General features: G+C 38.7%; 1 protein-coding gene across 1 annotated transcript in view; it reads left to right on the top strand.

Moving 5' to 3' along the window:
* PKHD1 (PKHD1 ciliary IPT domain containing fibrocystin/polyductin) overlaps window positions 1-24,219 on the top strand; it is a 440,427-nt gene that overhangs the window by 118,539 nt on the left and 297,669 nt on the right. The window contains exon 35 of the mRNA XM_090282575.1: window positions 14,175-14,331. Coding sequence (XP_090138701.1) covers window positions 14,175-14,331 — 157 coding nt within the window. The remainder of the gene's footprint in view (window positions 1-14,174; window positions 14,332-24,219) is intronic.

Here is a 24,219-nt window from a genome sequence, read left to right as displayed (position 1 = left end):
TACCTGCTAGTTTAATCTAGAGGATTAGGAACCCAAGAAAGTTAGTGATTTAAGTAAAAACAAAGAAACACCATTTGTTTCCCCATTTTTAAATTGTGATAAAATAGTCCAATTTATCTATTTTTTGCTTTTGTTACCTGTGCTTTTAGTGTCATATTCAAAAAATCATTACCAAATCCAATGTCACAGATTTTCTCTATGTAAAAACAAAGAAATGTTTTTATATAAATTATGTTGACAAGAGTTCTATTTAAAAAATCTAAATCTCTTGCTTAGTCTGAAGAATGTAATTAATTTCATTTAGTTTCTGCATTTGCCTCCTACCCTCTAAACAGGCTTTGAGTACCTTCTTAATCATCTTGGTTGCTTACAGAACTAAGCAAGGTGTCCATTGTGGATGCCCACTACATTGTCTTTAAATGTCTTCAATATGTTAAAAATATTTTTAAAGATGTTTTAAACTAAATAAAATTTAGGTTTGCTTTGGTCTGCCCACATGAGAAACTTAAAGACTTGCAAATTAAAAACTACACTTCCACACCAATTAGTTGTGATAATGGGAAAGAGGAAGGAGTAAGAAAAAAGTGGTTTCTGCTTCATGTGACTGATAGACAAAGTAATTTTTTTCCTTCATTTTCTAAAACAAAACTAAAAACTTCTCAGGGAAGAAAAACTTCATCTGGAGAAGAAATGCCAGAAAGGTGCCAAGTTTAAGTGATGGGCATCATGGAAAGCTGCACCATAAGTTTGATAGCTTTTTCATGGCATCTACTGATGTGGTTCATACCTACCAGAATGCATATTGAGTAATCTAGTAGCAGTCACTGAAATTCACACTTGTGAAATGAGATATTGGAACTGATAGCTAAACTTTCATTAACCCCAAAGTAATAAAGGGATTTATTGGAAATTACACTTCTTCCCACTGGAAACATGGAAAAAGAAGTTTCTTTTATTTTTTTAAAGGCAAAATAGAGCCACAAGAATAATTACTTCTCAGCAAGTTGAGGAACTGATTTTCAGGAAAGGAAAAATTCCTTAAAGTTGGGAGAATTCTGCAGAGAGACAGTTTGTGTATGTTCTGCGAGGTGTTGTATCCTCTGATAAGTCTCCAGTATTGCTTATTGAATTAATCCAGCCTTGAGTCCCTACATAGCTGATTACTGTTGCTTTAAGGCTTGTTTCTTAGGGGTCTTTCTGGCTTTTAAGCTTGCAAACTTGGAGCCTCTTGGGTGATAACTATGCCTGTGGATTCTTTAGTATTTGCCAAGGGTTTTGAATTTTCTGCCTTTAAAGACACATATAAGGACAATTTTTCAAGTGTTTGTATAAACTATGTGTATATGTTATATACACATGTTTATATGTTGTATGCATTTTATACAATGAATTCCAGGTGACTGTAAAGCAAATGATTAAAGTACATTTGGTATCTGGAAATTATATTGAGCTTTATGAATTTTTGGAAGGGTTTTGGAAAATTTTTTGCTTTATGAGGTTTTCTCTGAAGAAGAGTTTACTAGAAAAGAAAATACATATTTTACATAAATCTTATTTATCAGCAGTCAAAGCAATAAATTAGATATATACATACTTTAGAAACAGCTTAAAGCATACTGCTTTGATATACTAAATAAATGGCAGTTGATTTTTGGATTTTTAAAAAATCAGGGGGATATTTAAATTATATCACCACCTGCTTGTTACTCCTACCCATGCTAATAACCGGTATATGAAAATTTGGAAAAATAAAACATATTTTCCATCATGTCAAAATGGCATGTGGTTTTGATCCTGAGAGTGGAGGGTTTCCATCCGACTGCCCTATCTGAAATCTCTGGGTCTATTTCCTCCTTTGCCTGGACCGCTGTTACTGGTAGTTGGTGTTATTCAATTATCTCTACATTTGAACCTTGGTGTTTACCTCTAATGTCACTCAAGTCAGTAGATGATTCATTACATCTGGAACCTATAAACAGGGTTTGGCAGAAAAAGGACAATGTGTGGCAGATGCATTTGGAATAAAGGGAACAATGCATTTGAAACTGGGCCCTAAGAGCTTAGAAATTCAATTATGCATTCATGGTACAGGGCTAGGTACCAGAGTGGCTGGCCCATAGTGAGCACCCAGTGAATGTTCACAATGATGATCGTGATGATTTTAATCAACACAGTCTGTATATACAAGAAAGGCATCAGCACTGTAGAGGACAGGCAAGTTCCTCAAATTATAGATTCTTGATATTTCATCTCAATTCTGAAATACATCATTTAATCTTTCTGGATTTCCTCATTCCTCATGTAGGACTGATAATTTTGTTATGCTTTAAAACAAATAAACTTTTGCATCATCAAATACCAGATAATACATGTATGAATGCTTCCTGATAAAACATGATGCTACTTTGATATTGGGAGATCTAAAAACATAAAGTAACATTTCCTTTCTTTTCCCTAAAAGTACTTGTATATGAATCTTACTCTGAAGCTTAAAAATGAGGGGGAAATTATTCAGTCAAGCCTAGTGAAGCTACCAGGTACAGGATGGATTTCTCTGGTTTCTGAGCTTGGTTATTTTTTGCAAAGCATTGAAACTTTGCCCTTTTGTCTGTGTGAGGAAATAAACAAGTTAGATCTTCTTTTCTCCTCTGGAAGCAATGCAAGCCAGAAGAGTAGTGTTATGAAAACCAATTATATTTAAATAACCATTCTCAGAAGTAGAGTCAGAATGTGGGCTTTTAAATGTTCGTATTATCTCCCAAGGGACACATGTCGTGGCTGTGTTCAGGATCAGGAAGATTTTGTATTTCTTCAGCCTAGATAGAGAGAGGTAGTGAAGACATAGCAGTCCTGTTGCATCTGCTGTTTATCTTTATCTGTCTTAGCTCTTCCTGAGCAAATTAAAGGTCTATATCAGGTCTTAATTTAAACTTCCTGGCACCATAAGTTTAAGAATTCTATGTCGCATGTCCTGTGGATGGGGAGTCAGTTTGTAGTAAGAGAATGCTCCGGGCCTTCTGCCCAGCATTGCCATCCCAACTTGATCTTGCTGTTCTTTCTCCTTTTGAGTAGTAACTTCAATTAAGGGAAGAAAAATAAACAACAGGTTTGCTATGAAAATTACTACTCAAAGAAGGCCATTGTGGTGGCATACTTGTTTTCCATTGCTGCATAACAAGGAACCACAATCTTAGTGACTTAAAACAATGCTTGTTAATCATCTCACACTTTCTGTAGGTCAAAAGTCAGGGTGGAAAGCAGCTGGGTTTTTTGGTCAAGGTCTCGTGTGGCTGACACCTTGATGGCTACATTTTCACCTGGAGTTTAAGTCTTCCCTAATGCTCATTTAAGTTATTGGCAGAGTCTCTTCCTTTCAGCTATAGAACTGAGATCCTTGTTTTCTTGTTGGCTGTTGGCTATTTTCAGCTCCTAGAGGATGCTCTTGGGTCTACTAGCTACATGGTCATGGACATAAGATGGCAGTTTGCTCCTTTGAAGGCCAATGGGAGTATCTCTTAAGGGCTCATCTGAATAGGTGAAGTCCATCTTCCTTTAGATTAACCCCTAGTCAACTGATTGCTGAATTTAAGTACACCTGCAAAATTCCTTCACCATTGCCATACTTAAGGCTGTTATGTAGTGGGATAAAACAAATGTCTCATTGCATCAGCAGTAGGGCTCCAGGGGTAATTATCTATAAATACAGGAGTGACCCTCCATGGTGGACACTAGCTCTAGTCCTACTAAAGGGAGGAAGATTCTGTGGGGCCTGCACAACAAGGGGAGAGAAATCCTGGGGGTATCTAAGAATTATGCTTAATACAGGTAGAATGCTTACATTTGGGGGTTTCCAAAGGTCTCTAGACACAGCCTTTGTGAAAGTCAAGGTTTTGCTGGAATTGCCATGAGTCTGTTTAATGTTTTCCTGGATTCTACATATCTCACTTAGTCCTGGGATCTCCTGGAGAACCAAGGAATGGAAACACTCTGGGTCATTTCTGTTCCTAGAGGCCTTCATTAGGCTGTTAGTTTTAGGGATTCAGGTTTGGGGTGGCCTCTGGGAGCTCACTCATGAGGAGATCCATATTCTTGGTAGAATATTCATCTCTATATTTAGTATTTCTCAAAGTCGGGGCATGTCTGATGCCAACACAAAGACTGGGAGAAAAGTTACTTTGTCTGGTTTCGGTCTTCGGATCCAAGGAATTGGTGTGAAGTCACCTCAGACCCAGAAGGGCGTTGTCAGTTACTGCCTCTGTGAGCTGTGGGCATGATTCCTCCAAAGAGGCAGGGAAAAGAGAAATGGGGAGGGAACTACTAAGGGGAACCCAATTTGTTTGTGTTAATCAGAGACCTACCCACTTTCCTAATTGATTGTTCACTACAAAGTAGCTTCATGCTTCTTTAGCCTGGAAGCTAAATGTAATCAACTTTTGTTTGTTTCTGTAAAAAGAAAAAAAAAATTTGCCCTTGGGGAGATCATTATTTCTATTGTATGAAGATGGTAGCCCAAACATTAAAAGTAATTAGAGCAGATGGCAGTGCATACTTTTATTGTAAAATACACTGATGCTTAAAAACTGGGTTTCATTCTCTGGCTTCCTCATTTTCTCTCTGCAACCACATATTCATTGTGCTTCCCTTTAGATATAAAGAAGTAGAAAAAAGAGAAGCAGAAAAAAAAGTTCCCTTGGTGTATGAAACTGAGGAGCTGTCAAAGGTTCATAGCAGGGAGAGTGCGTGCCCATGTATTCAATCACTAAAATTAAGTGTTTTCGAAGGCGGTGCAGTCATGGGTCCATTGCATGGGGAAATAACATGCTGTAGTCCATCACTTAAAATGTTAACCTTGTCTCTTACTGGTGACTGGGAACAGAAACACATGCTCCATGCTCGCTGGTTAAATGGCAGTGTGTCAGCTCTGTGGAAAAGGCTAGCATGTATCTGTCAATCTTCTGACTTGGTTCTGTGTGTGTACATGTGCATGCACCTGTGTGTGACACACACACACACACACCACATGCCCACATTTCCACTTCTCTTTATGTAGCCGTCAGAGACCTGCTTTATTGCTTAGTGGAAAATGAGAAGAATTAAACCAGTTTCCAGTATTTCATGTATATCCTTTACTAAAATGCTTTTGCTTACCAATCTTCAAACTCTTGGGTAGCTGCAATAAATTATCTATTTTTAATTATAGAAAGTTTCACTTTGAATGTGAGCAAATGATAGATAATTAGACAATATCAATTCTTACTAATAGTATGAACTGGAATATACCAGGAGCCAGCAAACTTTTCCCATAAATATCCAGATAGTAAATATTTTAGGTTTTGCAGGCAATATAGTCTCTGTCACAAACAGAAAGCAGCCATATGGTCAAAACCATATTCCAATAAAACTTTAATAAAATATTGGGTGGGCCAGGTTTACACTGTAGTTTGCCCACCGTTATATCCTACTGAATATGTTACATGATTCTTTTCTCTACGACATATGAAGAACTTGAGGCCTTTATGCAACGGGATAAAACGGATGTCCCACTGCATCCGCAGGAAGGCTACAGGGCTATGCACTGTTACTTCCTTCATGCCAGCCACCCTGTCTCCTTGTTGACTCCTCAGCGCTGCGAGCGGGATCCTTCCTCAGTCTCTTTCCCAGGCAGCCTCTGGCTCACCCTCCGCATATCTGTTCCAGTCCTTCATCAGAGATGCAGTTCCTGATCACTTGATATAAACAGCCCTCCCCACTCTGGCGGTTGTGATTCACTTCACTCTGCTTTTTCTTTTTTTCCCCAGAGCGCATTACATGTTTTATGTATTTGACTGTTACTTCTCTAAAATATAAGCTCCATGAGGTAAGGGATTTGTTTCGTTTTGTGCCTAGACCAATGCCTAGTGGGTAGTGGTTTCCCAATGAGTATCTGTTGAATTCATAGACCTATTTTCTCCTCAGTTTCAGGCAAGAAAAGAGATTGTGATTATTAAGTGAGACATATCTGCTGAGTGCACTCAAAAACTGTTAGCCATTATTATAGCATTTTATTTGTTTTAAGGCTTTATTTATTTATTTTTAGAGAAAAAGGAAGGGAGGTAGAAAGAAAGGGAGAGAAACATCAATCAGATGCCTCTTATAGGCACCTCGTCCAGTAACCAAACCTGCAACCCAGGTATGTGCCCTCACCGGGAATCGAACTGATGACCTTTCTCTTTATGGGACAATGCCCAACCAACTCCTGGAGCCACGTAGGTCCAGGAGTATTAGTTATTATTATTAATTAAAAAATTAAAACCATTTAAAATTTAAAATGGAGAGGCTAATATGTATATTTTTCAGTTGTACTAGTGATGCTATAAGTATAATGTCTAGTTGTCATAATCATTATTTTCTCCAACAGGTGAAATAATATTCAGGCTTATAATTTAGAGCAGACAATGTTGGAAGAGATTTGAAGACTCACGTGGAAGAGAATATAAAGAAAGTCTCTGTAAATTTGTTCTGTTTGCAGGCTGTAATAGTCTCCTAAAGCTCATGAGTGCTAACATAACTTACATGTATGAAACACTGAGCTAATATCAAGATTCTCTAAGAAATCACAGAGTATGAGATGTGTATAGAACAGAGAGATGAGATCGTGAATTACCCGGTTTTCTAATGGGGGCAAAGGGCAGATTAGAATTGAGCACAAGTCTCCTGAAAAAGGCATTGTTGACATTTCTTTGAGTCAACTCGATAGGCAACATGGAAGAACTTTCTCATGTTATCTCATAATCACGAAGGGTTTAGAAGCACCAAAAAAAAAAAAGAAAGTGATCACTTAGAGCCAGCATGAGCTCAGTAGGTACAAATTATGCCAAACTAATTTAATTTCCTTTTTGTTCCCTAAGGAGTTATTAGATTATAGGTCAGGGGCTTTATTTGTAATCTTGGATTTGTAGATGTTTGACTTTTCTACAATGAGCTTATTTTTTGTTTTTTTATAATCAGTTAAAATTACCTCAGTCTGTGTTAATTTATCTGTCCAGATTTTTTAAAAGGTGATTAACGCACTGAATTTCATCTGTAAGACCGTCTCTCCCAGGGTCGACCATGTAATACTCTGAACGTCCATAACACTTTGGTTATGCCTTTAATTATTGAATTAATCATGCTTTATATTAACTATCTTGGTATTTGTCTTTTTCTCAATGATAATATGAGCACCTTAAGACAAGGATGAGGTCACATGTATCTGAGAGAGAGATGCCTTTATATTAGTTCAGACATAGAAGGTTTGGGATTTTAATTGGCCAAAAATTTTAACATCACCCAACATTATAATGCTATTATTAAAATAACCAGGGCTATGAGTTGGGAGAGCAAATGTTACTTAATAAGTGGTCTGATGATAGTTAATTATTCATGGAAAAAAACCCAAAAGCTACAAAGAAAAATGGAAAACTTTCCACCAACATAAAATCTTAATTAGGTGAGGATTAACATGCAAATATAAAACCTACAACTCAAGAAGAACATAAAATTGATGTTTCTATAAGAATAAAAAAAGGGCAACTTATGCATAAATGAATAGAGAATGTCACAAAAGAAGAGATAAATGTTTCATTTCATAAAAATTAAAAACAGTTCTTTGTAAAAGAGCACTGAAAAAAGTTAAAACAATTATCAGCTTCTTATCAAATAATTTTAGTTATTAAAATAATATTTGAAATTATGGCATAGGGACTATGAGCCCAAGTAAGAGTTGACCATTCATTCATTCAAATATAGTTTTGGGGCTCCTATGAACTGGGAGATACAGCAGAAAACCAAGGAGCTCTCATGAAACTCACATTCTGCTAGAGGTTGACTGACTATAAACAAATATACCATGCTTCAGCAATGATAAGTGCTTCAGAGAAAACAAAGCAGTGTAAGGGGTGGAGACAATGTCTGTGGCAGGGACCTGTCTTTTCCTATTTCCAAGGCTATCATATTGAAGAAGAAGGCATTCTGTGATGTGTCAAAACAGTTCTTCCTTGTCTTTGCCATCCAGGAAGCACTGTTATTAGAGAGATCCCCGTATTCTACCTCTTCCACCACTGCAGCTTAACACATACGCTCACAAAAAGATCTTTGCCTGGTGTTGCAACTTGCTGATCAATGGGTTCTTTCAAGATGACTCTGGTGGTGTTGCTAATACATTTAAGGTGACATGTGAGATTTGCAGACACTGCACATTCCCTAAAGTTCAGAGAAGTGCTGACATGCTATAAGAAGAAAACAAATTGCATAAGCTTCCTAGCTGAAGCAGGGAAGTTTTTGCTCGTATTTTCTTTTCTTTTTTTCTTTTTTGGTTTATTTGGGCTGCATATACTGAGGTAAAGATGAGGGCATGCTCTGGATAATTCTTAAACCTCTATTTCCACACCCATCACCATATGCCCATGGGAAAATGATTTTCTTCATCTGCAGAATGGTGGTAATTTGTTTATCTTGAAGAAAGAAACTGAAGCAAAAGGCTGAATGCCTTGAGAACTAGAGTGGGAAGAGCTCAAGGCATATTTAGTGGCATTGAAACCTACATTGATCTATCAGTTGGTTGATGACACAGAATGTGGCTTTCACCAAAAACATCATATTGGTGTCAACTGTGAGGCTTTCAAATATATTGACAAGGTGTCTTTTACCAATGCTGTCAGCATTTTTTTTTTTTTTTTACTTGATTGGATCAAAGTAATTGGGAATAGAGAATAAAAATGTTGGAAAGTGAGCCATCACCACTGTGTCATCTGGCATTGTCCTGTGTAGGCAGTAATACTATCAGTGTGTCAGATCTGAAAATGTAGCAGAGCTAAAATTTTTATAGCACATACATGTAATCATAGATTCACTGACAACTGGAAATCATGGAGATACATTGCTCTTCTACTTCCCCAGGTAGCTGATAGATAGTTGAGGATGTGTGAATTTTCTAGGACTTTCAGTATTTAGTCAATCATGTATTAAATCATGAATCATCAATAAAATGTATACATTCCAAGATAAGTTTATTATACTAAGGAGAAATTTGGGTACAAGAAAGTTTAGGTCTCTTGAAACTTAATGCTTTATACTTATATTCTTTTGGAATCTACAACACTGAATAGAGAAAGTTAGGTGAAAATAAAATTGGTGGAAGATCTCATAGGGAAACTGAATCTGAGTCTCAATGTTTAATTTAGATATACTCATCATAATTTAGTTTAAATTTAAATAAAGTTTAAAAACACAGAAAGAAATGTGAAAAGATATGGGCCAAATCCAATGGATGAGGAGACCTAGGAGATATAGTATTTATAAGTAATATAGGTCTTATTACCTATTTGTCCACCTATTGTGTCAAGAAGGTGCTAATGTGTGTGTCATTGTGTGTGATATCTAGAAATATGTGCATAAGGTTAGCAGGTAGATGGTTTACTTAGGAAATTATGTCATTGATTTTTATTGTGCACTTATTACATGCCAGACACTTTTTAGGGGATTAGGACTCTGGCCATAACCAAAACAAAGTCTCTTTTTCATTTGAATAAGATGAATATATGACAAATACATAAGGGATTGTTGATATAACACTGGAATGAAGCAGTTTAGGGGAGAAGGAGTGATTGGAGGTATTATTTTAATAGGAAGACAGAGAAAGAGGTGTTCTTTGAGCAGAGACTTGAATGAAGTAAGAGAGTGAGCCATGCAGATACGAGAGGTATTTTGCGAGGAGCATTTCAGAAGAGGCTGCCATGGATGAAAAGCTTGTTCTGCATGAGTACAGTCTGTTTCTACTCCTGTAGCTTTTGACACATCAATTACACTCTTCAAGCTTTTGCCTTCTCAATTGTAAAGAGGACATAATAATATTAGCTCTTCCTATTTGCTGGGTTGGGGCTGAGTATAGCAATGTTTGAAGGTTGACTGGCCAGGCCAAAATAGTATAACACAAGGAAGGCAGCAAGTGATATAGACACGTGTTTTAGAGTAAGAAAAAGTCTTTAAAATTCACTTAGAGCTAGTGACAGATATCAGTGCTAATTGTAAGTCATAAAATGTTCTCAAACTAATTAAGGGAAGACATCATGGAATGGTCTTCCTTCAACACTCTAATATCTGATTAATGTCTAGTTGTTCTAGAGATTTCCATTGTGATTTCCATTATGAGCCCTGGCTTTCTTTGTAGTTCTGCAGTTGAGCTATGGGTCTGACCCATGTCTCAAAGAGAGTTATGCTGCTGAATTTTTCAAACTTCTTACAGCTTATCCACACATATCACTTCACTTGCTAGTCTTCCTGAACCCTGAGCTTAAGGTTTGAAAGAAATTTCCTGTTTCCTTTTCTGGATCTATCCCCCTCCACTGTAGCCCTTGCCTTGATTTGGTCCTCAAACTTAGAAGCAGAGGTGTCATCTGAGGAGATCGTTAACATGGCAGATTCCTGGGCCCACTTTTAACAGCTCTAGGTTAAGAGATGTTGTCAACACCATATTTGAAATGAAGGGAAAGGATTTCTCTAGGATCCCTTCTATCTCTGTACAGAAACTTAAGCTTTTTAAAATGTCCTTTTATGATGAACTCAGGGATGAATTTACAGATGATCTGGTTCACCCTTCTCTGCAGTGGACTTTACTATCTTGATCCCATTCAGTCATTTGCACCTTCTCATCACTTTATTCCAATCCAGTTTCCTCCTATTTGCCTCCCTTTCTCTTTATGGAGTCTATGGAAGTGAATTAAAGGATTATAAAAATGCACACTATATAGCCTTTTTTTGAAAGTATATTTTATTGATTATGTTGTTATAGTAGTTCCATTATTTTCCCCTTTGCTCCCCTCTGTCCAGTACCCCACTTCCCTCCAGCAATCCCAGCCCCCTCAGTTCATGTCCATGGGTCGTGCATATAAGTTCTTTGGCTTCACCCTTTCCTATATTATTCTTAACATCCCCCTGTCTATTTTGTACCAACCAATTATGCTTCTTAGTCCCTGCACCATTTCCCCATTTCTCCCCCTCCCAGCTGATAACCCTCCAAATGATCCCCATACCTATGATTCTGTTCCTATTCTTGGTTGCTTGGTTGGATTTGTTTCTAGTTTTTAGATTCAGTTGTTGATAGTTGTGAGTTTGTTGTCATTTTAGTGTTCATAGTTTTTATCTTCTTTTTCTTAAGTAAGTCCCTTTGACATTTCATATAATAATGGCTTGGTGATGATGAACTCCTTTAGTTTCACCTTGTCTGGGAAGCACTTCATCTGCCCTTCCATTCCAAATGCTAGCTTTGCTGGATAGAGTATTCTTGGTTGTGGGTTGCTTTTCATCACATTGAATACTGCTTGCCAGTCCCTTCCTGCATGCAAAGTGTCCTCTAAACAATCATCTGATAGTCCTATAGGCACCCCCCTGTGGGCAACTCTCCGCCTCTCTCTTGCTGCCCCCAGGACTCTGTCTTTATCTTTCACCTTTGGCATCTCGGTCATCATGCATCCTGGTGTGGTCCCCTCTGGGTCCAGCTCGCCCAGGACCCTCCATGCTTCCCAGACCTGTATGTCCATCTCCTTCACAGAATTTGGGAAGGGGAAGTTTTCCTCATTTTTTTTCAATTCCTGCTTCCTCATTCTGCACTGGTTGACTTTTTTTTCTTCCTTATGTTCCAAATCATTGATTTGAACCCTGGTTTTCTTCCCTTCACCATTGGTTTTGTGTGGATTTTCCTTTGTTTCACTTAGCACAGCCTTCGCTTCTTCTCTTATGCATTTGCCGTACTCAAGCATATCTGTCAAGCTTGTTAGCATCTTTATCACCAATGTTTTGAATTCTGTGTCTTTTAGGTTGTCTATCTTCTCATCGCTTAGTTCTCCCACTGGAACATTGATCCATTTCCCTTTTTGGGCTATACTTCTCTGTCTCCTCATTCTGACAGGCTCCTGTGTTTGTTTACCTCTGCATCCCAGGTAGAGCTGTTGCTCCTGTTACATTGTAAGGGGCATGGCCGTAAGGATTCGTCAGTACCGGGTGACCTGTTTCACCACGTTGTGGCACTGTATGTGGGGGAGGGGTCCAAGAGGGAACAATGCTGCCTGCACAACACTGGCCCCTTTTCCAGGCACCTCTCCCACTTCCACATGGGACTGGCACCCCTCTAGCTGCTGCCCTGGTCATCGTTCCCAGAGGGTGGGTCTGTGGACGTTCTAGGGCCATGGGGGCCCTTTAAACAAGTGAGCTCTGCTGAGACCAGCAGTTTCTGCCTCCACCCCAGCCCCCCCTGGTCTGCATAGCCAGAAGCAATGAGGCTTGATTTTCCCCAGTGCTGGGACCATGGGCTGCGAAGTCTGGCGAGGAGCTGGGAACGCTCCCCAGATGTCCCTCCTGACTTTTAAAAATGTGTGTCTTCACTTTCTGTTGGCCTGCCGCTGCTGCTGCTGCCACCTCTGCTGCTGCCACCACCACACCATGTCCTCTCCACCCCAGCTCCACCCTGTCTACCTGTGTGAATGAGTATATCTTCTTTATATCTTTGTTTGCTGGACTTCCATGCAGTTTGATTTTCTGGAACTTCTGGTTGTTTCTAGTTTTGAGGTAGTTGTATTCCTTCTTAGTTGTGGAGGGAGACACAGCGTGTCTGTCTATGCCTCCATCTTGGCCAGAAGTCTTAAATAGCCTTTTAAGGAGCACTTTTTGTAATTTTACCTCCCTATACCTAGTGTTAGTATAAAGTGAGCAGAGAGCTAAAATTCCCTCTTGCTTTTTGAATCTATGGACTACATGGTGGGGATATGGTTCATACAGATCCTAATGATGCTCATGTACCACACATTCTTCTTTCTGTGGTGCTGGGCTGCTTACAACTATAGCTTATATTTTCCTGTCTTTTAAATTGAGGTGAGTCACTGACTTATTTCTCCTTCGTAGGTGTATATAAAAAAAAAATCCTGCTTTTCTTTGTCTCGAAACATTATTGGTGATTGGGTTGAGTATACGACTTGTGACTGTTGAGCTGGACATTAAGTACATGCTCCTGAAAAATCCACTGGTTCTTCTGGCAACACATTTTTCCATTTTTCTCCTCTGAAATACTCCAGGGCACTATTTGCTGTGTAGGTGTAGTTATTGGTATTATAAACATGCCTTCCCTTCTTAATGATCTTCTCCCATCTGCTTCTAACACCTCATGAGAGGACCTTCTAGGCAGTTATTTTATAGGAACTCAGACTTCACATTTGGTTGGAAGCTGCATGGGAAGAAGGACTGTGTGGTGAGGGGCACACACATGTCGTATGTATTACCTTGAGGGGATCACCTTCTCTATTCTCATTTCATATATTTATCATCATTATAATTCCATAACTGCGCAAGGCATTTAGACATAGTCTCAGCCTCTTGTATGAGTCAAATGCTGCTTTCTGTAATTTTAACTTTCTTTTTTTGAAAAGTGCATGACTTCCATGTGCCCATAAATAGGAAAGCCCAGAGTTCTGAGAAGGAGTCTGAAGGCCGAATGTGAGGGGTTTCCTCCGTTCCTGGGCTCCTCACTGTCTTGCTCTCTGTCTTCACTCAAAGGTTCTGGGCTATCACCTGAAGTCAGTTGGCATTTCACCTGTCTGTATCTGTGCTTTTTCAACACTGATGCACCAAGCACAGAGGGAAAAGTCACAATTCAGTAACATCAGAACAGGTAGAGTGTGGGAGGATGGATCTAAGCACTTAGAAATAAGAATATTCCTATAAACCAGAGACACTTGGCAGTACAGCCAGTGAAAAATGATACCAATTACATAAAGCAAAATGCCATCCATCCTGCAGAACATTTTAATCCTCTCTATTTCAGGCTATTTATGGCGTTTTGTCCAATATTCAATACACATCTGTAAAAAAAAGAAAATGGAGTCTACCTCATCTTTTTGGTAGAAGGGGGCTTGTGCTAGGAAGAAAGGGTAAGGAAACCTTACAAACATGTCATTGGAGAATTCCAAAGGCTGGGCACAGAGGCACTTCAAGTATAAATTTGCCTTTCCATATTTTACCTTTTTGATTTATTTGTATGAGAGAGGGTGGCTAATTTTATTAATACATTTAAAATTATATTTAAATTAATTTTAATTTAAGGAGTTTCTATTTTTATTAATCTGCTGTACCATCCTGCTTTAAAACAAAACAACAAAACTGTTTTCCAGGGCAACGTTTCCTTTCATTTCTGCCGGAGGTGGTCAAGGGCTCACAGCTGGTTTCCTGAAAGAGTGCCACAAGATGGCGACAACGTCACGGTGGAGAAGGGCCAGCTGTTTCTGCTAGACACCAGTACAAGCACCCTCAACTTTGTGCATGTTAAAGGTCTGTGCAGTTTGGAGACCTGTGATAACATGAGTATACATAATCTTATCACTTTTAGGGGAAAAGAGGGAGGGGAATGTTTTGGATAAGTTTCAGCGCTTACTGACAATTTATTCTTGGACCAAACTAAAATTTTACTATGAAAGGAAGAAGTGGTCATAGGGTTCAAAATGAAAGTCCTTTCTTTTGACTCTTATAAGCACAGAGCTTGATTATTTTAATTTTTAAATGCAAGGAAGTTACTAGTGTTCTCAAAGAATATGCTTTTTTATTCCAGCACTTTGTAGTCATGCTTGTCCAGGGCAGCCCCCACAATACAGCAAAATGCTCTGAAATCGGTTAATGCTGCTGCCTTTGAAATTCCCTGCCAAGAAAGCAATGTTTTCTTGCTTTTAGCCTGTTGTGGTTTTGACTTCCTGGTCCCATGGAAAGTCATATAAATAAGCTTCCTTATTGCAAAACTGGCCACATAGCTCTAGGGTCTGGGAAGTTGGAAGAGGCTAAGAATTCAAATTTCAATTCCTTCACCACATCATCAAGTGACTAATCAGCTATTTCACCTCTCTGTTTCCCTATCTGTTAAATGAGAGTACATTTGATTGCCTATTTCAATTGCTGATAATAACAAATGGTTATCAAAGTGACTCTCTTGACTCGGGAATGAAAACTGCTTGGCCATAGGGAGTGTTGACTTATTGACAGCTATCAGCTGTCTGCAGACTAGCAATGACAAAGGAAAATTATAAACATAAAGACTTAGCTTAGAGAGAAGATACTGTTTGGAAACCTTTAGTCAGGACTTTCTCCAAAGGAGTCAAATCTGCTGACGAATGAGATGCCCTTCAGGCACTGGAGGGTTTTTGCCTTACATTGATACCATTTTGGAGAAGTTTTCCCACTAAAGTCCTCAGACTTAGCCTAATTGAGTCTCTGGATATCCTATCAGTTCTAGGTAAAGGTTCAGTCAAGGAAGGGTGTTGATAGAGCCAAGGACTAAAGATGGAGAAGAGACACTAGAGGGACAATAAAGGGTAAAAGGAAGTCGGGGACATGTGGAATATACAGTTGGCTTCTCTTGGATATTTGCCCTGGCTGGTTTAGCTCAGTGGATTGAGCGTCGGCCTGCGAGCTAAGTGTCGCTGGTTCGATCTTCCAGTCAGGGTACATCAGAGAAGGAAAACTCTGACTCCAAAAAACCTCCGCTGCCTTGCGGCATACCTCTTCAGGGGAAAGGCTAAGGGAGTAAACCCCGACAGAAAATCCGGAGCCGGAGTCCCTAAGGCGGTTTGACGTTGTAGTCAACACCGGCAACTCCTGCGGCGCACCTGAAGCCAAGCTGTATTGACTCCGTCTTTCCCTTGGACCCTTCAGCTGCGAAGAGAGGGGGGGTCTACTGCATGGGCAACAGCAGACCCTCCATATTACCCTGCCCAGGCTCTGTAGCTTCAGCGTCATCGCAAGATGTCGATTCAACACGGGAGGAGACAGATACCGTGTCACTCCCGAGTCGGACTGCACAACCATTCTCGGCGGTGCAGATAGACTCTTAAGAAGCTACACCATCGTCTCTCGAGATGGACGGCTGCCGACGATCTCTTGGATATTTCAGATCTGAGCAACCCAAATACTTGCCCCAACCACCTTTCGATAGTGATTTTCCTTAATATTCCTGGTTCAGGCAATTATTTCATTCCCATATTACTTAGAAAAAGTGAGTCAGTTTTAGAAGAACTAAACCTCAGTCTGTGGAGAAGGAAGGTCTGTTATCTGAAGGATCCCCTCTTTCTCTTAGGTAGGAATGTGAAAGTAGCGGACAATTGTTTCTGTACAAGTAGGATATAGGAGTTCTTGGCACAGAGCAGGGTTGCCTAGAACAAAACTCTAAGATTTTTGTCATAGAGATATGGGTCATAGCTTCTAGAATGAACGAGAACAGGGAAAGGAGAGAGAGATCAAATTTTAACTCAACAGATGACTTGTGAATGCTTGTTAAGAGGCTTACAAAATCTGTATGAGATGCAAGAAAAAGTCAAGAATAATATTAGTGTCAGTAATGTGTATCATCACTAAAGGAAGAATAATTAAGGAGAAAATACAGAAGAGTACATTTCTAGTTGTGAAATAGGTGAGGCAGGCAGTGAAGCGAAATGCAGTCCAGAGTAATCAGGGCATCAAGGGTGTAAGAGTAGAGCTGGATGGTGACAAGCTTATCATTTGTGCCTGAGACAGATTTTGATCATGTTTCCAATAGATATCAGTATACGTACAGAATGTAAGTTTAAGGAACTCTCCCATCTCACTTATTGGAACTGTACATGTCTAATGGCTCAGGCAAAAAACCTCGGAGGCATTCTGGACTTTTTTCTTTTTCTCCTAACCCATGACCCATCCATTAATAAATCTTGTTGATTGAATCTTCAATATATGTCCCATATATCAATACCTCAGTTGATACCAACTTAATCCTAATCAACATAATTTTTGTCCATGACCATTTCAAATGACCTTTTAATTAATTTCCATGTTTCTAATTCTTTGTTTCCCTTAGTAGTAGAGCCTCAGCTTTTATTTGGGACAGCAATGTACCCAGCTCAAATGCTGTGTATTCCTGGTTGCCTTTGTGTTAAGAGCTGGTCAATGAGATGCAAGGGGAAGTGTGATACAGGACATCTGGGAAATTTCTTGAAGTGGAACTGAATGAATAGGAAGTATGTTCCACTTGTCATTCCTTCTTCCTCTTTCTTGTCTCCTGGAATGTAACTGTGATAGCTACATTTTCAGCTGCTATCTTTGACCATGAGATAACTTAAGAATGGGGGAGTAGAAGAATGGAAGAAACCCAGGTCCTGATGACTTTGAGTTGCTATAGTGTCATGGTAACTGGGACTGCTCACTTCTGAAGTTACCTTTTGTGATAGGAAAACAAGCTTTAATGTGTTTAAGTCATTGGTATTTAACTTTTATTCTATATGCTAAAATATCCCCCGAGCGTGCATTTTCCATGTCCCTTAAAAATATATCCAATTTTGTTATTCCTTTCCTGAACCTCCACCCTTGTCTCCATGGATTCTCATTTCACTAGAAATAAAATCTAAAGTCCTCACCATTATCGAACCCCTGATTACTTTATTGACCTTGTTTTCCTCATTTAATCTGCTCTGGCTCTCCTATGAATATACCAGGAACACACCTACCTCAGGGCCTTTGCAGATAGTGTCCTATGCCTGAAATATTCTTCCTAAAAATATTCATGTGGCTGGCTTAACTATTTCATTTGCTCTAAGAGAAAACATCATTTTACCAGAGAGGCCTTGCTTGGTCATCTTTTTAAAAATTACAACCACTTCCTATTACTCTCTATTCTTTTATTTTGCTTTATTTTTCTTTATAGCACTTATCACCACATAACATAGTATAAAGTTACTTGTTTGTTTACAATCTGTTTCCTCTGCTAGAATAAGCTAAAAAAGGTAAAGGCTTTCACCAATTTATTCACTACTATCTTTTCAGTGTCTTGGACAGTGCCTGACACATAGTGAGGGCTCAAAGAATATGTGCTAATGGTTGAATAAATGAACAAATAAAATTGTACAGGGCTCAGATCTTGGATGAAATTTAAGAAGTATAATTTTTAAATTCTTAAATATCACAACTAATTTACTTTTACTGTTTTTAGTTCTTACTAGTATGTGTGTGTGTGTGTATACACATATACACACACACATATATGTATGTACATATTTATGTACTCCATATACAAATATACATACATATATATGTGTATAAATGTGTGTCATTATGAGTTGTTAGAAATATAAAATGCATCAGTAGGTTATTTTGCTGTTTCTAAAAGCATTTGAAACCGGCGAAGGATTCCAACTCTCAAATACCTGCTTGATGTATTATTGTATTGGCAGCCGTCCGTCTTGAGAGACGATGGTGTAGCTTCTTAAGAGTCTATCTGCACCGCCGAGAATGGTTGTGCAGTCTGACTCGGGAGTGACACGGTATCTGTCTCCTCCCGTGTTGAATCGACATCTTGCGATGACGCTGAAGTGTCCTCTCCAGTGAAGCTGAAGCTACAGAGCCTGGGCAGGGTGATATGGAGGGTCTGCTGTTGCCCATGCAGCAGACCCCCCCTCTCTTCGCAGCTGAAGGGTCCAAGGGAAAGACGGAGTCAATACAGCTTGGCTTCAGGTGCGCCGCAGGAGTTGCCGGTGTTGACTACAATGTCAAACCGCCTTAGGGACTCCGGCTCCGGATTTTCTGTCGGGGTTTACTCCCTTAGCCTTTCCCCTGAAGAGGTATGCCGCAAGGCAGCGGAGGTTTTTTGGAGTCAGAGTTTTCCTTCTCTGATGTGCCCTGACTGGAAGATCGAACCAGCGACACTTAGCTCGCAGGCCGATGCTCAATCCACTGAGCCAAACCAGCCAGGACACCTGCTTGATGTAGCACAGCCCTAAACCTCTAATGTCTTCTCTTGGTCTATAATATATGTGAAAGTATTTGAAGAATAATAAAAAGCTATTCAAATATTGTATGAGATTGAATCATTATCCTCCTCTTCATCAACAGCAAGTCACTTTCTCAATGTCTGTTACTATCTACCTTTTTCATACCTATTTATGGTATCAGAAAAATAGCAGAGTGGACTTTTTATTTTTCTGATCCCCTATATAGGCTGAGATAAATCATGAAAAATTTCAAGCCAAAAACCAATTTCTTTAAAAGATTTTAACAAACAAAATATGAAGTATTCTAGTGGAAGTACTATTAGCCATTTTTACAATATTACAAAGAATTCTTTCTAAATAAAGTATGTACACAGTGTGAAAAGATTAGCGCAGATAAAAGTAAAACTAAATCACCTAAGAACTACATTTAGTATTACTCCATGACAATATTGCATCCTCTATATTATTTTTCCATTCATGGAAAATATAATACTAATGTGCAGAGTACCAGGCTCCTATAACAGGAAAACCAACACTTATGCATATGGACCTCAGAGCCTTGAACTCTTTGTACTGTACTTAAATTTTCATCTACAAAGTAGAATTGATATTTTTTCTTACAGGTACAATTTGTATAGTAGGAAGAAGGATTATAGATCTCTTTGAGGCAATTGGGAAATAGCACCAGGGACAAAATTTCCTCCATTATCTATGATGCTACATACATTGATTCCTGAACTTAACTGAGAAACAGCAGATTATTTTGTGACCATAATAAAAGCTTCAACTATATTTATTATTATCTTTCCCTAATTAACAATATATCAAGAACTTTTATTTACTTACCATATCTACTTCTTTCGTGCATTTCTCTCTCCCTCTTTTTTTTTTTTTTTTAAGTTGTTTTTTAGAGGGTACTGTTAAACACAAAAGAGAATTAACCCAATCGATTAATACTAATGAGCTAGGATGGAAATAGGCATATTGCCTTGGTTTAGTTAATTATATTTTTCGTTCTTTTATGTTAAGATGCCCAATGGCCATAGGCATTGCTAAATTAAAATTTATTATTTTATTCCAAGTAATTATGATGAGCCATAATAACAAAGAAGGAATGTTACCCTCATGTCAGAGACATTATGTGTCTGGGGCTTGTGAATGCAGTTGGGGAAGCATTCATATTTCCTGAATGAAGCAATGCATTTCTCTCTATTCTGGTGGTCAAGCCTCTTGACATGAAGTGGACTAGAGATTAATGATTAAGAAAGGACCTATAGGGGAGCATAAACTCTAGAAATGCCTCTTCCCTTGGTGTTGGGCTTTCAAAAGGAAGACATTTTGTGGTTTCTTACTAATTACAATGCCATCACTTTAGAATGCTTAACAGAAACTTGTTTTCAGTCTCTATTGCTGCTTAATAGTGCGCTGAATTCCTTTAATGTGATTTTCTATTTCTTGGTCTACTGGTGTATACCAAGGCAGTTAAATGTTTGGCAGGCTTTTGAGTCAGAGAGAACTGAGACTGAATCTGGGCTCTGTTTCTTACCATCACTGTGACCTTGGGCAAGTTGCCTAGCCCCTATAAATCTCTGATTTCTCCTCATTAGGGTCATGCCTCTTATAATGAACAGGAACACTAACCAAGATGGCTAACATCTATTGTTTGTTATTGTGCGGTGAGACTATAATGCATTGTCTGACTCGTATGGATGTTTTGAGTATTAAATAGAAGTATATTTATAAAGCTCTTAGCTTAGGACCTGGTCCAGAGTAAGCACTCAATTTATGTTAGTTTTATTTTATTTTTTAAATTTTTTGACTGATAGAGATAACAGAAGAGATGGCTAGATATTAGGCCTAAGTTGCAATTTTACTTACAGATAGTGGCTGCATTTATATACAAAGCTAACTGGGTTACTGAAAGAATTAGCTGGGTAATAAAGACCTGGAATTGTTTTTGCCTCTGTTATCTTCAGAATGCGTATTGAAGTATTTTCCTTTCTGGGGTAAGAGAGGGAAGGATACAGAGGAGGAAGTAACAGAGTCTATCCATTTGCTTGCCTCTGTTCTTTTTGTTATTCTGACTCTGTGGAAATTTGTTTCTCTAGTGCTTTTGAAATATGATCTTGGCCAACATATTTTATGGGCTGGTAAAATGTGTCACAAATATATAAGTTAAAATAATTTATCTGCAAGTGGACTATAAATGAAGATGAACTGAATTGTCTCCTTTCTCAGTTGAACCATAGCTACTACCCTTCAAGGCAGGAGATGGGATGATTATGTACAGACAATGCAACAAGGTGAGTCATTATAGTTTGGTCAACCAACCTGGGGCCTGAGTTCAAATGTGAGGCAGCCTCAGACTTTCCTGTGGCTTTGGGTAAGGTTCTGGTCCTCAAATCAATGCACAAAATGAAAAATGATGGTGACTCTCTTCCCTTTGCAGGAAAAGAGTGGCTTGTATAAACCTCTAGCAGATGTTAATGATGTTTGTATGTATGTGGAGGAAGCACAGTAAAGAAGTTAGTACACATTCTTCTCATGTCTCCAAGTCTGGTGCTCCAGAAGGTAGCATCATAAAGAACTAACCTGAGTTTTTTGAAATCTGCTTTTAACTCATCTTACCTTGTGTGTCTGCACATGTGACAAGTTGGTGTTAATTATTTTATGAGAGGTGACTTTTGCCTATATCCAAAGCTAACTGTATCTTTGATAGAACTTATAATCAGCTAAGAACTTGAATTATTTTTATATCAAATCTTTACAAATTTAATAGTAGGGTGTATGTTTTTCTTCATTCTACCTTTTGGTAAGGTGCAATCTCGGCTACAAGCTTAAAAAGCAGGAGCCAGGTCTGTTCTTGCTTGCCTTTTTGTTGCCAGGACCATTACATCTCCAGGCACATGGCAGTTACTCAAGTGACTGTTGAATGAGTAGACTAATGAATGAATTTCTGACCTGAAGAGGCAGATTTACGTTAGCTGCAAATTTCTCTGTGATTTGAGTCCTTCCTGGTATCCTCAAATATTAGTGACTTGGTCCAAATGGTCACCAATTTTATTCACTATTTGTGTGTCAGGAGATTAGAGACAAAGGCTTTATAATGTGGGGGACACTTGGCTCTGAAACCCCTTATTTTTCCCAGTCAGGCAGTGACTTACATTATTTACTTCCAGAGAACAGTCCCAGACACACTTGATTAGCCTTAAATGAAAGATAAGCTATTGCTGTGAGAAGGGGCATGCTTTCAATAGATGGGCAGACAGACATTAAACAATTTAGATATTAAACAATTTACAGTTTTATGCCTTGGCAACTTGGATGTTGTAACATGAAAAATGCTAACAAAAGGGCCCAGTTCCTTCCTAGCACGGAAGGTATATTTTCAATAATGAAAGATAAATGTTTTAAACTTCCTTACTTAAAACTGTCCACTGGCTTTCCATTAGACTTTAAGATCAAGTCTATGCTCCTTAATATAGTTCACAGGTCCTTCAAGACTTTGTTTCTCTTTGCCTCTCTACCTCATTTGTTAATTAATGATTCCTATATCCTGTCTACCCAGACTGGGAGTGGAGCTAGGAATGTGGGATGCTTACATACCTGGAATTCTTGTGCAAAGTCAAATATATTGGGGACTGAGCATTTTATTACTATTATTTCTTAGGTACTGTAATGTTCAGGGTGGTGGTGGTAGGAGGCATTCTCATTTTCTAAATAAATGAACACTGTGAGGACACAGCTGTTACCTTTCATTTCTAAACATTATGCTATTAGCAAAATCATCTTAATAATATTCAGAGAATAATTATATTTGGAATCTTTCAAATAAACAGATTGCTCAGAGAAGTATATCAAATTACAGGGCTGGTCAAAAATGTGATTGGGTCAATGCTATTTGAACTTTGATAAAGAAAATGAAGGAAACTCTGGCTGGTGTGGCTCAGTGGATTGAGCATTGACCTGCGAACCAAGTGTCGCTGGTTCGATTCCCAGTCAGGGCACATAATAGGTTGCACATCAGGTCTCCAGTTAGGGGCGCAAGTGAGAGACAATCACACAGTGATGTCTCTCTCCTTCTCTCCTTTCCCTTCTCTCTAAAAATAAAATAAGTAAACAAATAAATTAATTAATTAATTTTAAAAAAGCTGTCATGTCAGGAAGATGAACTTAAAAAAAAAAATAGAAAAGGAGACTATTTGAACAAATGAGAAACTTGATAGGTAGGGAGATTTCTGTGTCCAACGTAGACTTTGGGGAAAAGACAGAATTTTGTTTTTGTTTTCATTTTTTTTGGTTTTGTTTTTTTCTGTTTCTCCTTACAAATAAATACTAGCTTTCTTTCTGAGGTCTTAAGTGACTTTTGTAAATCCATGGAACAGCTGAGGGCCTTGAGCACTTAAATGCCAGAGCTTTGTTGGTAAAAGGAAGTAATGGTTTTCTGGAGGTAAAGAGGAAATCAAGGTTTAGTTAAGCAGTAATTGATAACGGTAGTTATAATGACAAAGGCATTTATTTATCTCAGTATTTGAGTTCCTTTAAATGTTTTGAAATAGTTCCTCTTCCACAAATTACTTATACAGTGATACCTCAGCTAACGAGTGACCCTGCTAACAAAGATTGTTTTGCTGTTTTTCGGACTCGGCTAATGAATGTTTTAGGGGATGCGTGCGCTAGCATAAAGCAGCAAACATGAACGGTCCGGCCGTTCCAGGAGCTTATCTTTCCCGTCTGTATGTGTGTGACAAAGAAATGACCACATCACGTAGGGGAGACCCACTGACCCGACTGTGTCGTTTACGTCAGGGACAGTGAGAAGTGAGACTCCTGAAAACATAAACTGCTTCGGATCTGATGATGCTGTGTATCAGAAGGTGAGAGAGGGCCATTGTTTGACCTTCTAGAGAGGGGCTTCCAGAGTGCCGCAGAGAGCAACTATTCTCATACCAGTGTCGGTACGGTGCACGCTCTGTGGGCAGCATCCGGAACAAATTAAGTGATTTTCTCTAGAAACCCACGGGAAATCACTTTTTGGCTAACGAATGTGATTCCGGAACGAATTATCTTCGTTAGCAGAGGTGAGGTATCGCTGTACTTTGTAATTGATATAGAGTTAATTCCTTTATAAGATCAACATATTGAGTTTTATGTGTTATAAAAACAGAAGTCTGAGTCATAGCCTTAACTGCCTCTCAGTTATCTGTAAAGTTGGCTAATTCACTAAAATCAGGGTATTTCTATTCACCTGGAGCAATTCAACTTCATGGTGATCTTCTGGAAATGGAGACCGAACTCTTTATGTTTTGCCACCTAACAGAAGGGCTGGAAAATAACAAAAAATGGTGGCTGAATGATGAAGTGAATTAATTTCTAATTCCAGCCTTTCATTTCTCGACCTGTTAGACAGTAGCAAACGTCACAAGAGTGTGGA

The sequence above is a fragment of the Furipterus horrens genome, unplaced genomic scaffold (assembly GCF_987537825.1).
Source record: "Furipterus horrens unplaced genomic scaffold, mFurHor1.1.pri manual_scaffold_6, whole genome shotgun sequence".
NCBI lineage: Eukaryota > Metazoa > Chordata > Mammalia > Chiroptera > Furipteridae > Furipterus > Furipterus horrens.
This window is presented reverse-complemented; position numbering and strand designations above follow the sequence as displayed.